Source organism: Typopeltis vanoorti, chromosome 25 (assembly GCF_054136105.1).
Source record: "Typopeltis vanoorti isolate ZY-2024b chromosome 25, IOZ_Tvanoo_1.0, whole genome shotgun sequence".
Classification (NCBI taxonomy): Eukaryota; Metazoa; Arthropoda; class Arachnida; order Uropygi; family Thelyphonidae; genus Typopeltis; species Typopeltis vanoorti.
Window position 1 is genome coordinate 26405775 of NC_143573.1, and position 23592 is coordinate 26429366.

General features: G+C 35.7%; 1 protein-coding gene across 2 annotated transcripts in view; it reads left to right on the forward strand.

The window, feature by feature from the left end:
* Positions 1 to 23592, forward strand: part of LOC150092615 (sorting nexin-19-like) — a 252772-nt gene that overhangs the window by 95559 nt on the left and 133621 nt on the right. The window contains exon 5 of one of the 2 annotated variants that reach the window (XM_090414570.1): positions 6504 to 6647. The exons of the other annotated variant lie outside the window; for it this stretch is intronic. Within the exon in view, the coding sequence (XP_090270696.1) occupies positions 6504 to 6647 (144 nt within the window). The remainder of the gene's footprint in view (positions 1 to 6503; positions 6648 to 23592) is intronic. 2 annotated transcript variants of the gene reach the window in all.

Consider the following 23592-nt stretch of genomic DNA (forward strand, 5'->3'; position numbering starts at 1 on the left):
CTGATGCAACATAAATATGGACAAAGTTAAAGAAAAATGAACCTGATGATGTTTTTGAAAAGCTCGTAGGAGTAATACTTTGTGAGAAGGCTATTCCAAAAAATACTAGCAGGTGGAATGAAAAAGGAGAAGGTGGATTGATGGGGTTTCTCTCTTGACTCTGAAAGGATGTTGGGCAAATGCTGTTTATGTTTTAAGAGGCAGTGGAAAGTAGACGAATGATGGGAGAAATTCAGTGCAGTTTCCATGGAACTATCTGTTGATAAGACATGGCTGAAACACGTAGTCTGTGAGACACTGGATGAAGTGATTGGACAAACCATCTTCCTTCTTGTAGATAAGCTTATACATTGGTTATACATACTTCTAATTTTGTAAGAAATGACAATGTAAACTAAATTGTTAATTATAAAAACTTTAATAACTACCTGCATTTCAGCAATGTTACATTTGCCATCTTCAGGGATCATAAAACGATATGTGCATGCATGCATGTACTCACATTAAGCAAATGAGGCTGAAGAAAGGCAACTGAAGTTGATCCTAGAGTCCTAAAGATGTTCCAAATTGGGTTCTCGGTTGGACTTGACGATCTTAGAATGTAAGCTTTTCAAATTTGAGGCAGTTTCATGCACCCAAATTTGTTGAGGTTTGGGAAGTTTTTCAGGACTGAGGCTGATTCAAGGAATAATCTTTCGTACCTGTACTTGCTGCAGTGTAATAAAGTGGCCTTCTTCCAGTGTGTTCTGTGGTGGGTGTCCAGTGTATGGTCAGCAAGTCCTGAGTGACTTTATTGATGGAACCGGATGTAGCCCTTGTATTTGAATATCCTGATATTGGCTGTCCTGCCTGTTTGGCCATAGTAGGACAGTTTGCAACTGCAAGGGACCTGGTATACTTCAGGTACATCTAGGGGAAGTTGCTAGTCTTTGGTGGAGCAGATAAGAGATGCCAATTTCTTATGTGATTTGTAATAACTAGTTGTAAGGTCATATTTTCTTAGGATTTTTGTTAATTTTTTTGGATATACCCCAGATATATGGAATGGGGATAGATTTAGAGTAATCTCTGTTGTCAAGGGAAGGAAGGAGGAGGTTGATTAACTGGTTTAATATTTTTTTGATTTTTGGGGGGGTTGTAGCCATTGGTTAAGTTCAGTAGTTAGGGCATTGTTATCTGAACCGATTAATTTTGCCCTGTTATATAATCCCATATTGTTGAGGGGATTTTACTTTTTAATATCTATCTGATACATTAATTTTTGGAACTTACAGCACACTGATGCAACATAAATATGGACAAAGTTAAAGAAAAATGAACCTGATGATGTTTTTGAAAAGCTCGTAGGAGTAATACTTTGTGAGAAGGCTATTCCAAAAAATACTAGCAGGTGGAATGAAAAAGGAGAAGGTGGATTGATGGGGTTTCTCTCTTGACTCTGAAAGGATGTTGGGCAAATGCTGTTTATGTTTTAAGAGGCAGTGGAAAGTAGACGAATGATGGGAGAAATTCAGTGCAGTTTCCATGGAACTATCTGTTGATAAGACATGGCTGAAACACGTAGTCTGTGAGACACTGGATGAAGTGATTGGACAAACCATCTTCCTTCTTGTAGATAAGCTTATACATTGGTTATACATACTTCTAATTTTGTAAGAAATGACAATGTAAACTAAATTGTTAATTATAAAAACTTTAATAACTACCTGCATTTCAGCAATGTTACATTTGCCATCTTCAGGGATCATAAAACAATGATATGTGCATGCATGCATGTACTCACATTAAGCAAATGAGGCTGAAGAAAGGCAACTGAAGTTGATCCTAGAGTCCTAAAGATGTTCCAAATTGGGTTCTCGGTTGGACTTGACGATCTTAGAATGTAAGCTTTTCAAATTTGAGGCAGTTTCATGCATCCAAATTTGTTGAGGTTTGGGAAGTTTTTCAGGACTGAGGCTGATTCAAGGAATAATCTTTCGTACCTGTACTTGCTGCAGTGTAATAAAGTGGCCTTCTTCCAGTGTGTTCTGTGGTGGGTGTCCAGTGTATGGTCAGCAAGTCCTGAGTGACTTTATTGATGGAACCGGATGTAGCCCTTGTATTTGAATATCCTGATATTGGCTGTCCTGCCTGTTTGGCCATAGTAGGACAGTTTGCAACTGCAAGGGACCTGGTATACTTCAGGTACATCTAGGGGAAGTTGCTAGTCTTTGGTGGAGCAGATAAGAGATGCCAATTTCTTATGTGATTTGTAATAACTAGTTGTAAGGTCATATTTTCTTAGGATTTTTGTTAATTTTTTTGGATATACCCCAGATATATGGAATGGGGATAGATTTAGAGTAATCTCTGTTGTCAAGGGAAGGAAGGAGGAGGTTGATTAACTGGTTTAATATTTTTTTGATTTTTGGGGGGGTTGTAGCCATTGGTTAAGTTCAGTAGTTAGGGCATTGTTATCTGAACCGATTAATTTTGCCCTGTTATATAATCCCATATTGTTGAGGGGGGGGGGAGTGACTGCTGGTGTATGTAATCTACCTGTACGTTTAGGTTTTCTGTAAACAGAGAAAGCCAGTGATTCATCTGGCTGGCATGTAATCAGAGTGCCTAGGAAGGGAGACTGTTGTTGTTTTCCAAGGTAAACTGGATCTTGGATGTTAACTGTTTAAGTGTGTTGTGAAATTGTGGAGTGTATCCAGGTCATGCAGCCAAATGGCAAACACATCATCCACATACCGTAGGCAAACAGTGGGTTTATGTGAAGCAAAGTTTAAGGCTTTTTCTTGAAAGGTCAATAAAGAAGTTTAGCTCCCCTCCTCCCAGATATATGGACTACCAAAAATCCATAAGCAAAATGTACCACTGTGTCCCATTATGGGATGGCATTGATTCCCCACACATCCAAATTACCAAAATACACCTTCACACATAAAAAAAAACTTAACCCACTTTAAAGCCGTTATAGAAAACCTCTCACTCCAACACACCGACATAATGGTTAGTTTGATGTCTCCTCTTTATTCACAATGTCCCACTCAAAGAAGCCTTAGACCTCACCCAAGCCAAGTTTCCTTCTGATATCTCAGCCCTATTTCAGGTCACCAAACACTAAACGAAAAGATATTTCATTTGACAAGGAAAATTCTACAAGCAGATAGAGGGGACAGCCATGGGTTCTCCATTCTCTCACCCCTGGCCAACTTCTTTATGGAGTCCTTTGAAGAAAAAGTCTTAAATTCTGCCCCACATAAACTCACTGTTTACCCATACTATGTGGATAATGTATTTGCTATTTGGCCGCATGACCTGGATACACTCCACAATTTTGCAATACACTTTAAACAATCAACACCCCAGGATCCAGTTTACCTTGGAAAACAACAACAACAGCCTCTCTTTACTAGAACACTCTGATTACATGCCAGCCAGATGAATCACTGGCTTTCTCTGTTTACAGAAAACCTACACATACAGGTAGATACATTCATCAGCAGTCATCCCCCCCCAACTCTTATGGGATTATAAAAACCCTATATAACACTGCAAAATTAATCATTTCGGATAACCATGTCCTAACTACTGAACTTAACCATATCCTTAACACTTTCTTAGCCAATGGCTGCAACCCCCAAAAAATATTAAAACCAGTTAACCACAACCTCTCCCTTCATAATAGAAATTACTCTAAATCTATCCATAGCTGTACATCCAAAAAAACTAACAAAAATCGTAAGAAAATATTACTTCATAACTGGTTACAAACCACATAAGAAATTAGCATCTCTTATCCATTTCACCAAATACCAGCCACTTCCCCTAGACCTACCTGGAGTATACCAGGCCCTTTGCAGTTGCAAACTGTCCTACTACAGCCAAACAGGCAGGACAGCCAATATCAGGATATATGAACATGAGGATTACATCCAGTACAGCCACTCAGTACTTGCTGACCATGCATTGGACACCCGCCACATACACTGGAAGAAGGCCTCTTTATTACACCGCAGAAAGTACAAGTATGAAAGATTATTTCTTGAATCATCTTCAGCTCTTAAAAAACTTCCCAAACTTCAACAAATTTGAGTGCATGAGACTGTGCCAAATTTTGGAAGCTTACATTCTAAGATCTTCAGCCTAATGGCCAAGACAATCCAATTTAGCCCTCTAGGAATATCTCTAGGACCAACTTCAGTTGTCTTTATTAAGCTTCATTTGCTTAGTGGGAGTGCCTGCATGCACTTATCATTGTTTTGTGATCTCTGAAGATGGCAATGTAACATTGCCAAAATATAGGTGATTATTAATTAAAGTTTTTATAATTAATAATTTAGTTATGAGAATTTTTAGGAATGTTTTTGGAGTATCCCAAACATGGAAACAGCATTCTGAGATCTAGCAAATTCCAGATTTGTGCAGAGTTAGTAGTTTGATGTGTGGAAATTTTACTACTTGAGCAGAAAAGGATGCTAAGTTTTTAGGGGATGTTGAACTATTGACGTCCTGTATTTGTTGCAGAAAAAACTAGCGATAAACATTGATCTGAGGAGAGAGCGATCCAATTTTGTCTAGTGATTTGTGTATCATCAAGTGCAAAGGATGATAATTGAGATTTTTTTTGCAAGAAAAAAAGGCAGGGTTGTGTTTTGGTAATACCGAAGATAGGTATTTAAGGCACTGGTTGAAGAAGATCCTGAAGATCCTGACAATACCAAAACACAGGATGTTTTGGTATTGTCAGGTTTATCAGATGAGTAGGAGGGATGGAATGTAAAGTCATCAGAAAAATTATAGATAGTGTTACTCAGTGAGAGAAGGTCATTTATTGATTTGAGAAAGAGGGTATGTGATAGAATTAAGTCCTGGGACAAGCCTATATTGGTAAAAAAAAGTCTGAAGATAGAAAGCCATTCATTAGACACAGTGATTGGCAACTGAGAAAACTGGTTGACAAGTTACCGAGAGTACAGGGTAAACAAAAGATGGCAGTTTGCTGAGTAAGCCTTGGTTGCACCTTATAGCTGTTTGAAAAAAATGCCAGAAGACATAACTGGCATTTATACAGGAAGTGAGTTCTCAGCATGTGATCCTTTTGGGGTCACATTTGAATTTGTCAATTATTTTGCATATTTTTATGCTTAGAATAGCAATGAACTCTCAAGCCATTTGTAGTATGCTGAACTTTTTCTTGGCTGCTTGTTATCAAACCATCGCTTTGGATAGAAATTTTGAGTGAAACTGAGAAATGATCATTTCAATGAGAATATTTTCTATAACTTTCTTATCAAGAGAGTAGAAGCAGTAGTTAGACCATGGAAAAGAAAAGTAGTAATCTCAGAGATTATCCTGCTTGGCATTGTTGTATTGCCAAGGGACACGGGATTGAGAATGACTGAGAGAAAGGTATTCTGTGAGAGTGGAAAGGTGATCTGGTATTCTGGTTGGTGGATCAATGACTCATGTTAGATCATTGCTTACAGCAAATACTCCATCTTTTTCAGTTTGGCCAGTGAAATTGGAAAATGGGAAACTAGGTTAAATTATTGTGGGCATTTCAGTCGTCTAGAAATATGACATTATTCTCTGAGAAGTTAGACTGTAGATGATCTGAGCTTCATTGAAAAGGAGTCTCGAGAGGTCCAAATGTTTTTCAGAATTTGGACCTCTCAAGGTCCAAATTTTGTTTGGTAGGATGTTTTATTTAAGTTTGTGATATTTCTAATGGTGATTTTTTATGACTCTTCGAAGTGAGAATGTGATTGTTATTCTCTTAATAGTTCATAGTTCGTTTTAGTAAATAGTCAAAAGAAAGTTAGGATATTAGGAGAAGATTCACAAAGGTGGTCAGTGATCTTTGGAATGTGGAATATGAGGACAGATTGAGAGAATGTACGTTGCAGAGCCTCATGAAGAGGGGGGGGGGATATGATTCATACATATAAGCTAGTCAGGGTTTGTTATCAGGTCAACATGGAAGAGATTTTTCATAGAATGGGAGAGGGGGAAGTAGAACAAGAGGCCATCACTGGAAACTGTATAAGGAAGGTGTGAGCAGAGGAGTGAGGAGTAGGTTCTTTGCATGGAGATGGTTGGCGAGTGGAATGTATTGCCTGAGTGTGTTGTGGGTGTAGACGCATTGAATCAGTTTAAAGCACAGTTGGATGTTGTGCAATAGTATGTACCTCCCATGATGAGTCTCCAACTCCATGGAGGTCTAATGTTAATAATAATTATAATATGCAATGAGAAGAAATGCTTTTGAACATGTTATCCATACAGAGAACCCATATTCCTTACCTTATAAATACTTTAGTTTCAAAGTTCATGGAATTTAAAAAAAAATGGGGAGGGATAAATTTTGAGCAATAGAGTGCTTATTTAACATCTTATTTCTAAGCAGTAACTTGCACTTATATACTGATAAATTACTTTTTATAATTAATTATTGTAATTTTGTTGTATAAGTGAATACACACACACACCAACATATCCATGTATTTTCATAGTTATTAGCTAAAGGAGTAAAAGGTGCTATTGACTTAATTCAGCGAGCATTACCTGATTTTGACTTCCCTGCAAGTGACGAAGGCTCAGGTAGGAGTAGAAGTGAAATCAGACAGGAAGTAGATATCATTTATGAAGAAACAAAGGTAATTTCTCATTAAAAGTGGAAATAAATAAATAAATAAAATTTTTATATATACACATAAAACTTCTCAGACGATATTGATTCATGCAGTGTGATTTCTCTGGAGTCTTGATATCCTTTCCTTTTCCATCATTAGGCAGGATATATATTTCTGTATTTGAAAGGTGAATATATTTGAATAATGAATGCATCAATTTACCAGTAATTTTATACATTTAATCATTGAATTTTTGCTACTAGTTGATAGAATATTTTTAGGCAGAATGTAATCATTTTGTTTGGTGAAATTTAAAATAATTCATTACAAAAAATTAAATTGAATTCCCCGAACTCTTAGAAAAATCAGGAACCAAGAATTTTCATAAAACCCTGCAAATATTCCATTGTGTAGTTGTAGACTTTTTCATGTTTACACAGAATGCACAAGTATTAAAATCCACCATGTCATCACTATAATTTTGATATTTTGACATTTTTTCCAGAATTGGTTTTATGTTTTCTGGATTCATACTAAATTAAGCCAGGCAGCTTTCATAGAACAAAGACTGATTTGCACTGAACTGTCGTTACTTCACTCTTCTGAAAAAATACTGGCAGAATATTTTGTTTTGATTATAATTTCAACTAAATTCCATATCATATATGATTATTTCAAACTATTAAAAAAAAAAATATTTAAAAAAAAAAAAAGGTAGTATAATGAAGTTTTAAATTTTGAAAAGGAAATAGCCTAAAAACAAGTGATATATGCTTGTGAAATGCTTAGGTTTAATTGGTTCACAGCATAATTGGCTATGTATTCTTGTTGAACAGAACTAAGATCAAGAGTTTAAAAAATAATTCTGCTCTAAAAAATAATCTTGGTTTACAGGAGCATGTACCAGAAATGAGTGTTTATGATATGACAGCATTATAATATTTGCAGTAATTTGTCAGATATCCAAAAGTTGAATAAAAATGTTGGAAAGCCAGAATCAGGAATAGTATGCTAGTAAAGCTGTGTGAGGAGAAGGGAGTATAGTTTGTAAATGTATAATATGTGTTTGAGGGAAGAATGGAATCATACAGGCATGATGGGTTGCATTTGAATGGCTTTGGAGTGAATGCACACCAGAAAATATTGCTAGATGGAAGTGCAGTATGTGATGCAAGAGATCAGAAGTAAGAGATGAAGTGAAAGATCAGGAGAGTGGTATTGAAGAGACAGAAGTGCTTGGCAGTGGACACAGTGGTAGTAGTGTGTGAGAGAGATAAAGAGAGAACAGGAATGCAAGAGGAACAGGAAAACAGGGATGGACAGGGAGACATGGCGTAGGGAGAATGGAGGTTGGAAGTAGCAGTGAATATATGTATGAAGATGGAGTATATTGCATTCTGAGTGGGGGAAGTTGAGAATGAGTGTATATATATATATATATATATATATGCAGTAAGTGGTGATACAGGTGTAGGGGAAATCACAACTGACAAGGGGCTTGGATAGGACTAGTTAGACCTAAAAATGAACTGCTGTGTTTGTTTACAAATGGACAAGTATCAGAAATAAGGGAGATGAAATAATTTCACTGATTGAGTTTATTCACCCTGAAAATAGTTGGAATTAAGTGAAACATGTTGAATGAAGAAGATGTCGTAACGGGAATAGAAATGGAAGGATACAGTATTTTCCGTGAGGATAGAAAAGACAAGAAGGAAGGTGAAGTGCTGCTAATGATAGCAGGAGCATTATGCCTGTTTAATAAGAGTCTTATAACAGCATAGGTTCCAAGAGAGTGAAAAGAAGGTAAAATTGTTCCACTGCATAAAGGTGGTGATAACGCTGTGGCTACAAATTATAGACCAATCTGTATATCTGGAGTTGTGGCAAAGGTATACTAGAGAGATTGATGAGAAATAGGATAAAGAAATGGGTTGATAAAAGCAGTATTCTCTGTAGTTACCAGCAGCATGGATTTGTTAAAGGGAGATCATGTTTTACTAACTTATGTATTATAACATGACAAATACCTTGAACAGGGGAGATGCATTGTGTAGTGATGTACTTGGATTTTGCAAAAGCTTTTGATAGACTGCCTCACAACAAGCTGTTAAATAAATTGAAACAGATGGGATTGGATAATAGACTTCTGAGTTAGATCAGTGACTGGCTGTCAAATGGGTATCAAAAAGTTGTATACAGAGAAGGTGAGGTATCCCATAAAAGAGGAAAGTCATTAGTGGTGTGCCACAGGGATCAGTTTTGGGACCATTGTCCTTCAATTTGTATGTTAATGATATGGGATGGGTTTAACTAGTGATATGCAGCTGTTTGCAGATGATGTAAAATTGGGAAGAGCAATGTATAGTCAAGCAGATGTTATGGCCTTACAGGAGGACTTGAGTAGATTGCATGAATGCACAGGTGAGAAGAACTGTCAGTTCAGTGTTGCAAAGTGTAAGGGTTTGAAATTTGGTAAACAATGATGGGATGCAAAGTATATACTTTGGAGGAAACTTTAAAGGAGGTAGAGGAGATGAGAGATCTGGGAGTAGTGGTAGACAAGGACCTGAAATTCAGGGGCCACATTACACACATTGTGAAGACATCACATCGGATAATGGCAATGATGCAGAGGACCCTGACATGGAGAAATAAAAAGGTTATGATTCCATTGTATAAGGCCTTGATAGTGCCTCATATGGATTATTGTGCACAGATTTGGTCACCAGGCTTTCATGATGACGAGAATATGTTAGAAAGGTTCCAGAGAATATTCAAAAAGGTGGTCTTTGGAATGTGGAGTATGAGGACAGAATCTCGTGAATAGGAGGAAGGGGGGAATATGATTGAGAGATATAAGCTAGTCAGGGGTTGTTATTAGGTCAACATGGAATAGATTTTTCATAGAATGGGATAGGGATTTAGAACAAGAGGACATCACTGGAAACTATAAGGAGGGTGTGAGCAGAGAAGTTAGGAGTAGGTTCTTTGCATGGAGAGAGGGTTGGTGAGTGGAATGCATTGCCTGAGTGTGTTGTGTGTAGACACATTGAATCAGTTTAAAGCATGGTTGGATGAGCATCGTGCAATAGTGTTTACCCCTACGATGAGTCTCTGACTTCATGGAAGTTCAACGTTAATAATAATCTATAGAGCAAAGTACAGATTTTTTCCAAGAAATAACTATTTAATGTTGTCATTTCATGTCATCAGATGAGTGATGATTACTTTTGCGTGGTATTTGTTTGGCTGTTCTTTATAGCTACATCTCATTAATTTAATTTTTAAAAGTACCTGTGGCATGACTATAAAATATAAGTTACATGATAACCACAGTAATTCACTTTAATGAATTCAAAGTACAGATATTTCGTACTGAAAATAACAGTACATCATCAATCCATAGAAACAAGCAAATCAAAAAAATGAATACAAGGTGCATACAGCAGTTGGTGGTTTACCAATTAAAAACTGTTGCCATGTGGTAGAAACTATTTTTGATGGTTACATAAAATGAGAATCACCCAAACTTTTGGGGGAGAGAGAGAGAGAGAGAGAGAGACAATCATTTCGATTCAGATTTAAAAAGGGCTTTGCAACTTTCAACTTTCTTTGAAAAGCCGTTCATATTTAAACCTGCTTCTATGGAGAAGACGAGCTTCATCCCACTGGATATGCCAGTGAATTCTCAAAGAGCAGCATTAGCATTACCGTGTTGTTGATAGTAAAGCTTGACTAGTAATGCAAGTTCTGGTAAGGTGAAACGATGTGAATTATTTTCAGTTTTCCTTATATTCACCGACTCATCAGTAGAAACAGTGAGTTTATGCAAATATCATCTGCTTATATTGCCAAATGTCCCTTAGTGGCAGAATTCTGTATTAATTTTATCTTCTATAAATAAAAACTATGTTCCATAGTGTATTTACCCCAAGTTTGGTTGAATTTCGTCCAACACATTTTTTGCTACAATGCTCTGAACAGCTCCTCTTTAATTATGACCACCCTGTATATTATCCTACATTATAGTGAGTTATTTTTATTCACGAGAGTTATCATGGTCTTTGAGTGGGAATGCCAGATGCAGCAAGATTTAGCTAATGATATGTAATTTTTTTTTTTTAAATATGAGGTCTGTTCCAAAAGTTTCTGCACAGTTCTTCAACTGTTCCAACAGAAACTGTCAGGTGGATGAGATCTCTCCATTTCTTTCTATCCTCCCAAATTCTTCCTTCATGAACACTGTACCAGTTCAGGTTTCTCTTTTTGAGATCTTCTCTTATCTGTTCTCTCCACCTTTTCTGTGGTTTTCTTCTTGGTCTCTTCCTCTCAAGTTTCATTTTGTACATTCTTCATGGTATTCTTTCTAAGTTCATCATCATTAGATGTTGAAACCACTTCAACAAGAGTTCTTAAGCATTTCTTGAACACCTTTTAGCCCTAAATTATTCGTAATGTCTTCATTTCCATTGCTTGTTCTATTCATGTCTCTTTTTGTTGGTCTCCATATCTCTGTTGCATAAGTCAAAATGAGCAAAGTAACTTTTGTTAATCAAAAACTTGCATTTAAATGGGAACCCATTGTCCCAAAGTAGGCTACTTAAACTGTTAAAGAAAAAAAAAAAAAAAAAAGCTTGACCTAGTGAAATTGTTATTATCTCCTGGGTTAAACTTCCATCACTATAATGTATACTTCACAGATATTTGAAGTTTTCACTACTCTTCAAATCTTAGCTATTGAGTCTAATACCATTAATGTTTACATTCCACTATGATTTAAAGCCATGCTGTCACTCTTTCTACTATTAAGATGTAATACGCAGAAGAAAGACTAAAGTTTCTTCTTCTACTTAATATCCCCAAATCACCACATCATCTACAAACACAGCTATTCCTCCTTTTTGGTCATACACTATATCTAAGACACTATTCATCACAATGAACAGCAACGCAGATAGCACACTTCCTTGTTGCAGTCCATTTTTAATTGTAAACCACTCTGAATTACCAAATTTAGTCTTCACACAGCTCTTAGACTTAACATTCATATTCTTCATCATGATTTCTTCTTTTTTCTATGCATATCCTTTCCAAACTTTCCCAGACTTTTTTCCTCATTGAACTCAATCAGAAGTATTTTTCCAAATCAAGAAATGCATTAACAGTCCTTTTCCAAATTACCAGTGTCTTTCCATCATTTTTTTACAGCAAAAATTAGATCAACAGTCGATCACCCTTTTCTAAAACCAGACTACTCTTCTCTTAGACCTTCTATTTTCTCTCATATTCTTGTTGCCATTATCCTTTCATAAATCTTTGCATATTGACACAGTAATGTTATTCCTCTATAATTACTACACTCCCTTCTGGAGCCTCCGTTATATATTGGAATAATAATCCCCTAGTATCACCTGTTTTCTCCAGATCAGTCTAAAGATCTCACATAACCATTTCAAACCTGTACTGCCAGAAGCTCTGATTCCAGAGAGATTTTCCACTTCATTTTCCTTAATGTTTCTTCAACCTTTGCTAGACTGATCAGACGAAACGTTGCCATATCATCCTAATCTCTATTCCAGTAGTCACAAGATTTCCATCCCCATTTATTAAAAAAACCTGGCTCCTCATTTCTTCTATTCTTCACAAGTCCATATAATATTTTTCTGTTTTCTCATTAACATCTCCTTCCAACTTATGTGCAAATTCAGCCCAGATTTTTATCTTTTCCTGTTTAATCATTCTTGTAGATAAACTTATACATTGGTTATACATAGCTTTTAATTTTTTAGAAAATGACAATGTATAGCAATGTATACTAGAATATTAATTAAAAACTTTAATCAATAATTTCCTTATGCTATTAGAGTACTCAAGGGCTATGGTGTTTTTCCATTTCTGGCTTATATCTATCTCCCCTCTATAATCTACTCTTTCCCCTCAGTATCCACTGGTTCAGAAGCCTTAAGGTAGCAGCCCTACCACTGGACTATCCATCACCAGGCTAGTCACCGGACATTAAGCCAACAGAGAAAGGTAATCGAAATGAATCTATGGAAAACGACCCTGGAATGGAAAAGGTAAAACAAAAATGGAAACAACAAAATCTAATACATATTGCAGATTGGAACATAAGAGGAATGGCATATAAAGAAATAAAATTAGACCAAATATTAAATGAAAGAAATTTTCAAATAGCAGTACTGAAAAAAAAAAAAAAAATTAAAAGGAACCATGAGAACTGGAAATTTTAATGTAATATATAGTGAAATTGACAGAGACCAAAGAGCATAAGCAGGTGTTATGATTTGGATTCATAATTCCCTTTCAAAACAGTTAAACTATTATAAATTATGGAATGAATGAATAATAGAAGCTACAATAAAAATAGATAGTGCTTATTTAACAATAATTGGTTTATATACCCCAGAAGAAGGAAGAGAAGATGATAATATTGAATTTTCTAATGTTACAAAATATATATAATAAAACAAAAATGATTATGTAATATTAGCATTAGAGTATGTTCTCCTTATATTGCTAATGTATGGAGAACATACTCTAAAGAAGAATGGTAAAAAATTGATCAACTTTGTAGTTTATAATGACCTTAAAATAATGAATTTTTTCTATAACCATAAAGACATACATAAATATACTTGGGCAGCAAGAGGATGGAAATCAATATTAGATTACTTTATCTTAAATGAAAAGACATCCAAGTTCTCTTTAGATGTTAGAGTTCACAGAGGATATGAAATAAGTAGTGACCACTTCCTCATTAAAATAAAATTAAGATTACCACCTAAATGGCTACAAATAACAAGAGCAGAAAGAAAATTTAAAACATTTGTTTATAAAACTTAAATTATTAAATGACACAAATATACAATGGCTATATGAACAAAGAATTAACCAATATTTAAATAAAACATAAAACAAAATGAAGAAATAGAAATAGAATGGCTTAATATAAAAACAGTACTACATACAGCAGCAAATAAAAGCTTAGGAAAGACCAAAAAATTCAATAAGAAGAAAAAACTGAAGATATGGGATGATACAATCAAAGAAATAATTAAAATGAAAAAAGAAGCGTATATAGTTAAGAATCATAAATAGTTAAGTAGTAAAAGATTAGAAAAAGATTAAAAAAGATAACTGACAAACATTTAATGAAAAGGAAATAACGAAAGAAGAATTATAAATCAGCCTGAAAGAAACAAGAAATGGAAAATCACCTGGAGAAGATAAGTTAGGTTCAGAATTATATAAATATGCAGGAATAAGGTTCAAAGAAAGGCTCCTGTTAAGGTGTAATTCCTTTTGGCTACTCCAACTTCTGCACTGCTTTAACCTTGGTATCACTTCTGGGTCTGGCTCTCACTGATGAGACCTCAATAAAGGTTGAAACTGTTCTGGGTAGTAACCTTTCCCATAATGCATAGCATTATACATGTCCGTATATGCTTTGCATTATGGGATACTAAAGCATGTGATGTTATTAGCCTCTATATGCGAGTTACGTAGTCCTGAAAATAGTTCAGATGCAAACTTTGTTTGCTTACACTTGGATAAAGGATTAAACCAAGAATATAATTTCTTGACATCTTTAATTTATAGTATAACCAAGTGGAAAAACTTCCATCATGTGCATTAAGATCTCCTGAAACGATTACACTTGTATTCTAAATAACACCCTTCAACTTCCTCAAATAATGTCTTTTCTTCCATATCTAAACCTTGTTGTTTTGCATATATTTGGATAAGTGAGATTCTTTTTTTTTTTATTTTCATTACATTCAAACAGAAACCTCATTATTCTATCGCTAATTCCATTGATTCTACAGTTCATTGATGACATTGTTCATTTAGGAAACTCTGCAGTAGAACTTCAAGAAATGATCAGTGAATTGAACACAAAGTATAAAGAAAGGATTAAATATAAACAAAGACAAAGCAAAAATAATGTATAACAAATACAAATGGAACACCAGGAAACTGATATAGTAATCACTTATGTTTAGCTAGGACAAAAAATCACAGTAGAGGGAGAATGTGAAGAAGAAATTATAAAATTCAACTTCATTGATAGCCTTTGGAAAACACTGTGAAGCACTCAAATGAAACATCCCAATCTGCCTTAAAAGAAAAATATTCAACAGTTGTATACGTCTGGTCATGTTGAAGTGAAATGTGAACTTTGACACAAAAATTGATCAAGTTAAGGATGCCCAGAGGAAAATGGAAAGATCATTACTTGGTATTAACATTGTAGATAGAAAGTGTAATACTTGGATCAGAGCTTAGAGTAGATGAGAGACATTATTGTAGGGACCAATCTACAGATAATAACAGATGTATATTACGTGAAGTAAGGCATGATCCAGCGTCAGGTACCTTGGGTTCTCCACTCATGTACTCACTAAAGGGAGCCCTTGAGGCTTTCTAAGACAGTTATTATTATAAATTAACTGGACATGTTAGTGTTATTGTTTTGTAAGCAGATATGTATATAGACGTCATAATGTGACAAAACAAGCTGTCACCTCAGCCACTCATAGTGCTTTGATGAATGAACATGAGTTTTTTCTTTTTGAATATCTCAGTGTCAGGAATTAATGAACAACATATATTAAGTTTTGCATTAAACTTGGCAAAAAAACAAGTAGAAACTTATCAGATATTTAAAACATCTTTCAGGGATAATGCCTTAAGTTGCTCAAATGTATTTGAGTTGTTTAAAAGATTTGAAGATATTCAACTTTGATTGAAGATGACCCCTCATTCTGGATAACCATTGCCATCTTGCATCCACAATTTGGTGTCTATTATTTGCAAAAATGTCATCATCAATTGGGAAATGGGCATGTCAGTTGGATCTTATCACCAGATTCTAATGAAGATTTGAAATGAGGAGGATTGCTGCAGATTTGTGCCAAAATTTCAGAACTTTTAACTCATGAGTTTCTGCCCAAAAGAACATTACAGTTATGTTTCAATGCCCTATTCATTAGATTTGGCCCCCTGAGACTTTTCATTCCCTAAGCTAAAGTCTGTACTGAAGGACAAAGGTTTCAAGACATAAATGAAATTAAATAGAATGCAACAGAGCAACTTAAAGCTAGAACAGTTCCAGAGATCCTTCCAAAAGCTCTTAATATCGTATTGAGGTAGGTGAAGAATATTTTCAAGGGGATATGTTTCCGTAGCTCGTAAGTTTTTGTACATATTTTAAATAAATTAGGTTTCGAAACTTTTTGAATAGACCTCGTAGAAGTATTTAAATAGCATATTGTGATATTTTTACTATACTTCTCTGGATTTCAGGTAGTTATAGTAAGTTAACTTATTTTATCTTATATAGTTATCTGTATTTTATCTTATAAACGAATGATATAAAGGTGGATGCTTAAAAATATCTTCACTGTGGAAGATTATTCTGATAGCTAGTGACATAACCCCAAGGTATAATGTTGGACAGCGTATGCTTTCTAGGAAGTTTCCTACACATTGAACATTTCCTGCACAGAATTGATGCGTACTCAGATAGTTCAGGAATCAGTTATCCTCAATATATATTTACCTTCTGAAAAAGCCTTGACGAGAGGATCCATAAGAATACCTTTGACTCTTACTATTTCAAACATCATTAATAACAAACTAGCAAAATATTTTCTATCTGAGCTTCACAGACATAATTCTATTCTAAAGGAAATTCACTGTAACAAACTGTTCATGAGGTTCCTATGAATTTGCTCTAGTGCAAGCCAATGCTGTAATATAATACCATTTTTTATCTTGATATTGTGAACAATGCAATGTTCAGAAATTTGCTATAATAAAAGATGTCAAACTCCATGCTCCAAAATTGTTTATTAGCTAAATTTTGAGCGTATATGTTTAACCTGATCTACCCAGAACAACAACCATAATAAAAAGAGAGAGAAGATGTCAGGCAATTGAGATAGATGTGAAGGAAGATGACCATGCCATACAGAGGTAATTTCACTTCATGTTTGCAGTAATCAGCAACTTGAAGAGTTTGGAACACAGTTTGGATGTTTATATTCAGTTCATTTATTCAAAATGCAATTTTTTAACAACAACAAAAAAAATTGGCATTTATGATTTAAATCATGAAATATTACTTAGGCTGAGCTTATGCTTTGGCATTCAATTACATAATCCTCCTTTTTTAAAAATGCATAAATCCTCATCTAGTTCAAAATTCCTGTTTGATTAGTGCTGTTATTATTTACATACTACTGTAATTTTATGAAGTTTTAAAACTTGAAAATGCAACACAGCTAAATATATCATAAAAAATAGCAACACTCACCAGAATGAAGCATTCTGTTATTAAAATTCTTGTAATAGTTGTTTAGTTAAAATTTCAGTAAAATCTCAGCATTTAGGTAAAAATCTTGCCACCCTTTGTGGGTTGACACCACTTTATCTTTATACTGCTCTGTAGTATGATAACACAGAGGATGCTGCGTTGTTTGAGAGTCTAGTGCTATAATGATAAGCAACATGTACATGTAGAAACAAGGATAAAGTAAAAAAAAAAAAAAATTATAAGCCAGATATTTTAACCTGAAATGAGCAGGCTATCTTCAATAGGCAGGCAGACTAGTATACTGGATGGCCATAATTAAACTTCCCCTATTCAGACCCTTATGTAGCTCGATCTAACAACTGGAATGTCAACAAATTTAGTAGGGAGACTAATCAAGACATTATTATTATCATCCTAAGACCCCATGAGGTCACAGACTCATCTAGGAGGTCCCTTTTGTCATGCACACAGCTCATCATACTGTGCCTTAAACACATTCAAGTTCTCTGCAGACACTACACTCACAGGCAATGCATTCCAATCATTCACAACTCCATTCAAACTGTCTTGCTCACCTTTCTTATACAGCTTCCATGGATGACCTCTTGTTCTCCCCCAATCTCCCACCATTTTATGAAAAACCTCTTTAACATTAATCCTATAACAATCCCTTACTAACTTCTACATCTGTATCATATCACTACTCCTATCCATTAGACTGCAAATTGTACCATCTCAGTCTTTCTTCATATTCAACATTCCAGAAGTGATTCACTATTTTGGTGAATCACTTCTGTACCCTCTCCAGCATCTCTTCATCCTTTTGAAAACCAGTTGACCAAATCTATGCAGAGATAAGAGGGTTATCATTCCGTTGTATAAGTCTCTGATCAGACCACACTTGGACTATTGTTCTCAGATTTGGTCCCCAGGATTTGAAGGGGATAAATTAACTGTGGAAAGGATACAAAGACAGATGACAAAGATGGTTTCAGGACTGTACAAGGATAGTTATGAGGATCGGCTGAGAGAATGTGGACTGCAGAGTTTGGTGGATAGAAGGAGAGGTGATATGATTGAGACTTTTAAACTGTTGAGAGGTGGTTACAGGGTTGACACTGGGGAGTTCTTTCGCTTGGTTGATCAGCGGGAAGGAGTGATGACAAGAGGCCATCCCTGGAAGTTACGAAAGGAAACTGTGAGCAAGAGGGTAAGGAGTGGTTTCTTTGTGTGGAGGGTGGTTGAGCCATGGAATGCATTGCCTGATGGAGTGGTGGGAGCGAGAACGGTCAGTGAGTTTGAAGAGTGGTATGATAGACTTTGTCTTAGGAAGGACTTCCCTCGATGAGTCTTTTGACTCCTTGGAGGCCTGAATAATAATAATAATAATAATATGTAGCCTAATCAGAGCCCTATACAATGGAATAAGAATCTCCTTACTTCTACAAGTCAGTATCAACTGCATCATTCCAAGAATTTGTTCTGTTGCGCTCTAAATTTTGGATCCTAATCCAACATCACCCCAAGATCTCTTATTTACTCCACCTCCAACAACATATCCCCCCCCCCAAAGCATAAATTCTGCATCCAGTTGTTTGACAAATTTTAAAACCTTACATTTTGGAACATTGAACTGCTATCCCCAATTCCTTGCCCATTGTCAGTTTCTTCAAACCTTCTTGTAAGGCCTGAACATCTGCTCTGCTCCTCATAGTTTGTCCCAACTTTGCATCATCTGGAAACAGCTGTATATCCCCATTCAAATCTTTCCCAATATCATTAACATACAGGTTAAACAGTAATGGCCCTTAAACAGACCCCTGAGGAACACCACTAATGACTTTACTCTTCTGGGATATTGCTCCCCCATACACAACTTGTTGATACCTATCAGACAGCCAATTTCCAATTCAATATACTAGCATTATATCCAATCCCATCCACTGTAGTGTTGACTATCAACTAATCATGCTGTAATCTATCAAAAACCTTTGCATAGTCTAAGTACTCTACTGTGTATTCATCTCCCTTGTCCAATGGAATTGTCACCTTATTGTAATAAGTAAATAGATTACTAAAACATGACCTCCCATTAGCAAATCCATGCTGTTCATCAAAGATAATACCATTATTGTCAACCCAATTTTAGATTCTGATTCTCACCAGCCATTCCAACATTTTAACCACAACACCTGACACACAAATTGGCCTATAATTTGATGCTTGAATTCTGTCACCTCCTTTACGTAGTAGTACAATCTTACTTTCCTTCCACTCCTTTGGAACTTGACTCAATGTACGACTCATATTAAACATATATGTTAAGGTAGATGTCAACTCCTTGGCACATTCCTTCAAAATATGCAGTGATATATCAAGTCCCACAGCCTTATAAATATGAAGTTTTCTCAATTCACCATATGCCTCTTCCTCACTCGTAGTCAGTCTCTCCTCTTTATCATCCACTGTTTTCAAACTCTGTGATGTCACATTCACAATGATGAAAGACCTTTGTGAACTGCTCATTAAATATCTCAACTGTATCTTCTGCAGCAGTTGTCTTTATACCGTTATCTTCAATCAATGTCATCCTACCTTACTCATTTTTATTTTTACTGGTTGCATATCAAAAGAACATCCTTGGGTTTTTTTTTTTGCTACATTAGCTAACTTCTGCTCATATTGAACTTTTGTAACCCTTACCAACTGAGTCATCCTCCTTGCCTTCTCTTTGTGTTCCTCATGGAATTGATTATTCCACTCTGATGTTGCCTCCATAATGCTTTTTTTCTCTGTATTTCATGCTTAATCTCTTTATTCATCCATTTCACACCCACCTTATTTAATCTTTTGGCCTTTGGAATACATTTAGACATTGCTTCTATTAAATAGTTCTTAAATATCACCCAAGCAGCAATGAGCTCCTTTCCACCCAACTCCTCATTCCATGCCACAGTTCCAAATTGTCTCCTGAACTTCTCATAATCACCAGCCTTGTAGTTCCACATACACCCTTTCCTGACAGAGGTCCTGACATGGCTGACAACCACATAATCACTTCATGGTCACTCTCACCAACTGGATTGAGATTTGACACCTCATTTATAATTACATCCTTTGATAAGATTATGAAATGCAACATCCTCAGTCTTCATGTACCCTCTGTTTGCTTAAGGTAGTTGTCCCTCAAAAACTCAGTCATTTTCTTTACTTTTGGTTCTGGTTTTGGCTATCTCATCAATCATCCCAATCTATATTGCTGTAATTAAAATCACCCTTTTCCCATTGCTTGGCTAATATGCTTATACATTTCCTGGTCACTACACTCCACGTTATCAGGTGTGCGTAGTGTCATGCAACGAAGCATTTCATTCTGTTCACCTCTATCTCACACCATACTGCTTCAAAACCACTACCACTATTTTCCTCTTGCATCTCTATCTTGTATGGACATAATGTTCTTTCTATCATCAATAGCACTCCACATCTTTTTTTACTCTATCTTCACAAACTACATCAGACCCTCCCATCTCTATTCCTGTCAGGATGTCATCTGCATCTAACCATGCCTCACTTAATCCAATAATTTTTGGATGAATTCACTTTGTCAATTTAACCATTTCATTTCCCATGTTTCGATACTTCTGGCATTTGTATACAAACATAAGAGCTATTCCTCGATCTATAACAAGTTTCATTGATACCCTTATTAGATGTGACTTCCCCATACTTTCCTTGAGCCATTTCTTTTTCTCCTTACTCATCCCAGAACCTACTTCAAACCCAACTGTTTTCTTTACATTCTAGGTTATCCCCTTCCCCCTTTTTGTCTGCATCTGCATTCACATCCTCTTGGAGCATTAACTTTTCTCATGCTGTGTTTCTCTGCCCACCCTGAATCTCTCTGTTTGTCTTGCACACTTGTTCTGTCATTCCCTACACTCATGCTACTCACTTCTTCATTCATAAGCACCATTTCAATCTCGGCTTCCTTACTCTCCCACTTGTTCACATTACTTTTTACTTGCTCAGATTAATTTTCTGTACTCATAACTCTCCCTTCCAGCAGCAGTATCTACAAATGACTCACACTGACCTAACCAAAACCATTCAAATGTAGTCCATCACTCTTATACTGTTCAGTTCTTCTTTCAAACTCATACTGCAAATTAACAAACTACACTCCTTTATCTTCACACACTTCTGCTAACATATCATTCATAACTCTTGCTCTCTGCCTCATGTCATACCTTAGCAACACACTGACCACATTTCCTATCACACTATTATATTTTATCCTTCTCAACAACCTCCTGGTATCCAGTCTTACATTCTCCTTGTTTCCACTCAAGTCATTTGTCCCTACAACTACCAACTCCTTTGCTTGCTAACCCATTATATACACATCTCAATCACGCTATTCATTTTAGCGCATCTTCTTGTTTACTACATTTCTAATAATTGAATCACCATACACCACCACTCGTGGGTCTTTCTTCACTCTTCCATGTCTTCAAGACATGGGAAGAAGGATTCCATGAAAAAAAAAATTTGAATTTGAAAAGTCGCTGATAGGAGGAATATGGCACTGTACAATGTAAAAAAAAATGGACAGACAAATGAAGAACAAAGACTAAACTGAAATGAACGATTACCTCTATGTGTTGCGCTTATGATAGCACAGCAATAAAACATTTACCGTATTTTTCGATAGATAATGCGTGCGTTATCTATATAAAAAAGTGTAAATTCATTAAAAATGAACATGCATGGTATATATTTGAAAGATATGAGAGGTAAATGAAATGTAATAACAAAACTAAGGTAGAAGTATTAATTAATATTTATTGAACATTTACACTATTCAAATCCAGAACACTCTTCATCAGACTCAATATTGAAAGAATCGGTTGCATTAAAAATTTCGTTTGATATTTCTTCAGCTTCATAATCATGGTCACCGGACACCACTGCATTCCCTTGTGCTTTAATGAAACCATTTTTAACACAGTTTTCACTTACAGCAGCCAACTTTCTACAATCCACATAACTATATCTTTATATGACGTTCTTTTCCTCTGCCCTGTTTTGTTATATTCATGGGTGCCATTCATCATCCAGTCTTCCCACTTAGCCTGCAAATTGTCTTTGAATGGTTTATTTTCTGAAAGATCAAGGGGTTGGAGTTTTTTTGTTAAACCACCTAGAATGACTGTCAATTTGGACTACTTACAAATGTTTTAACTTCTGCTGTTGTGTGTGCCCTACATTAATCCAACACTAACAAAGACTTTGGATTGAAAATGCCATTTTTCTCTTTCGCCACACATTCTCCAACCAAAATTTCATAACCTCAGAATTTATCAAACCTTTATCATTAGCAGTAACAATAATATCTTTGGAATCGCAACCTTTTGGAACAGTCTTTCTTTTGAAAATCACCATCGGTGGCAGTTTGGAACCATCTGCAGTTACGCAGAGAACCACAGTAAAGTTCGACCTTTTGTGCCCTGTTGTAGCAACTGAAACCTCTTTTGCTCCTTTCAGATTTACAGTCTTAGAACTAGGCATGTCAAAATTTATGGGAACCCTTATCCATATTCCCAAAGTGACAAGTCAACCTCACACAAGTTTTCTCCCAGAAAAAAATGAAATTTAGCTACTTTTGCTTCCCAGTCGCACGGCAAATTTTATACAACACTAGTGGAGGAGCGCACACTTAAATTGTTTCTCTTCATAAATCCAAAAACCCAAGATGGGTGACAATATTGAAAAGTAAACACAAAGGATATCTTTGTGTTTACTACAGAAGCTGCAGACATCAAAGAAAGATGGAAAGAGTATACAGAAGCCCTTTACAGAAAGGACTCCAAAATTACTGAGAAATTTGAAGAGCAGGATTATACACAGGAGCCGATACCACTGGAGAGTGAAGTGAGGTGGGCACTGCAACAGCTATCCAGTAAGAAGGCACCAGGAGGAGATGGAATACCTATTGAGCTGCTCAAAGCCCCAGGAGAAGAGGTAGTTAAAATTTTAACAGCGCTGTCAGTGAATTTGGATCACAACTACATGGTCTGGGGAATGGAAAAAATCAGTTTATATACCTTTATTGAAGAAAGGCTATGCAAGAGAGAGTGCAAAAATTACAGAACTATAGCACTGATTTCTCATGCAAGTAAAGTTTTATTTAAGATCATTCAGAAAAGAACTGGAACCGTTCATGAAGACAGGAATGCCAGATGAACAGGCAGGATTTCGAAAAGGCAGAGGAACAAGAGATCAAATTGCCAATGTGAGATGGATAATCGAAATAGCACAGGAATATCAAAAGAATGTCTATCTTTTGTTTCCTTGACTATAGCAAGGCTTTTGACTCTGTAGATCATGTGAAACTGTGTAATATGTTAAGAAAAATGGGAGTCCCAGAGCATTTCATTATCTTTCTGAGGAATCTTTATTATGAACAAGAAACTACTGTCCGAACAGATCTTGGACAAACTGAGTATTTCAAAATAGGTAAAGGGGTGCGACAAGGATGTATTTTATCTCTGTACCTGTTTAACTTGTACAGTGAATACATTTTAAGAATGGCAGGGCTGGAGGAATCTTCAGTTGGAATTAAAA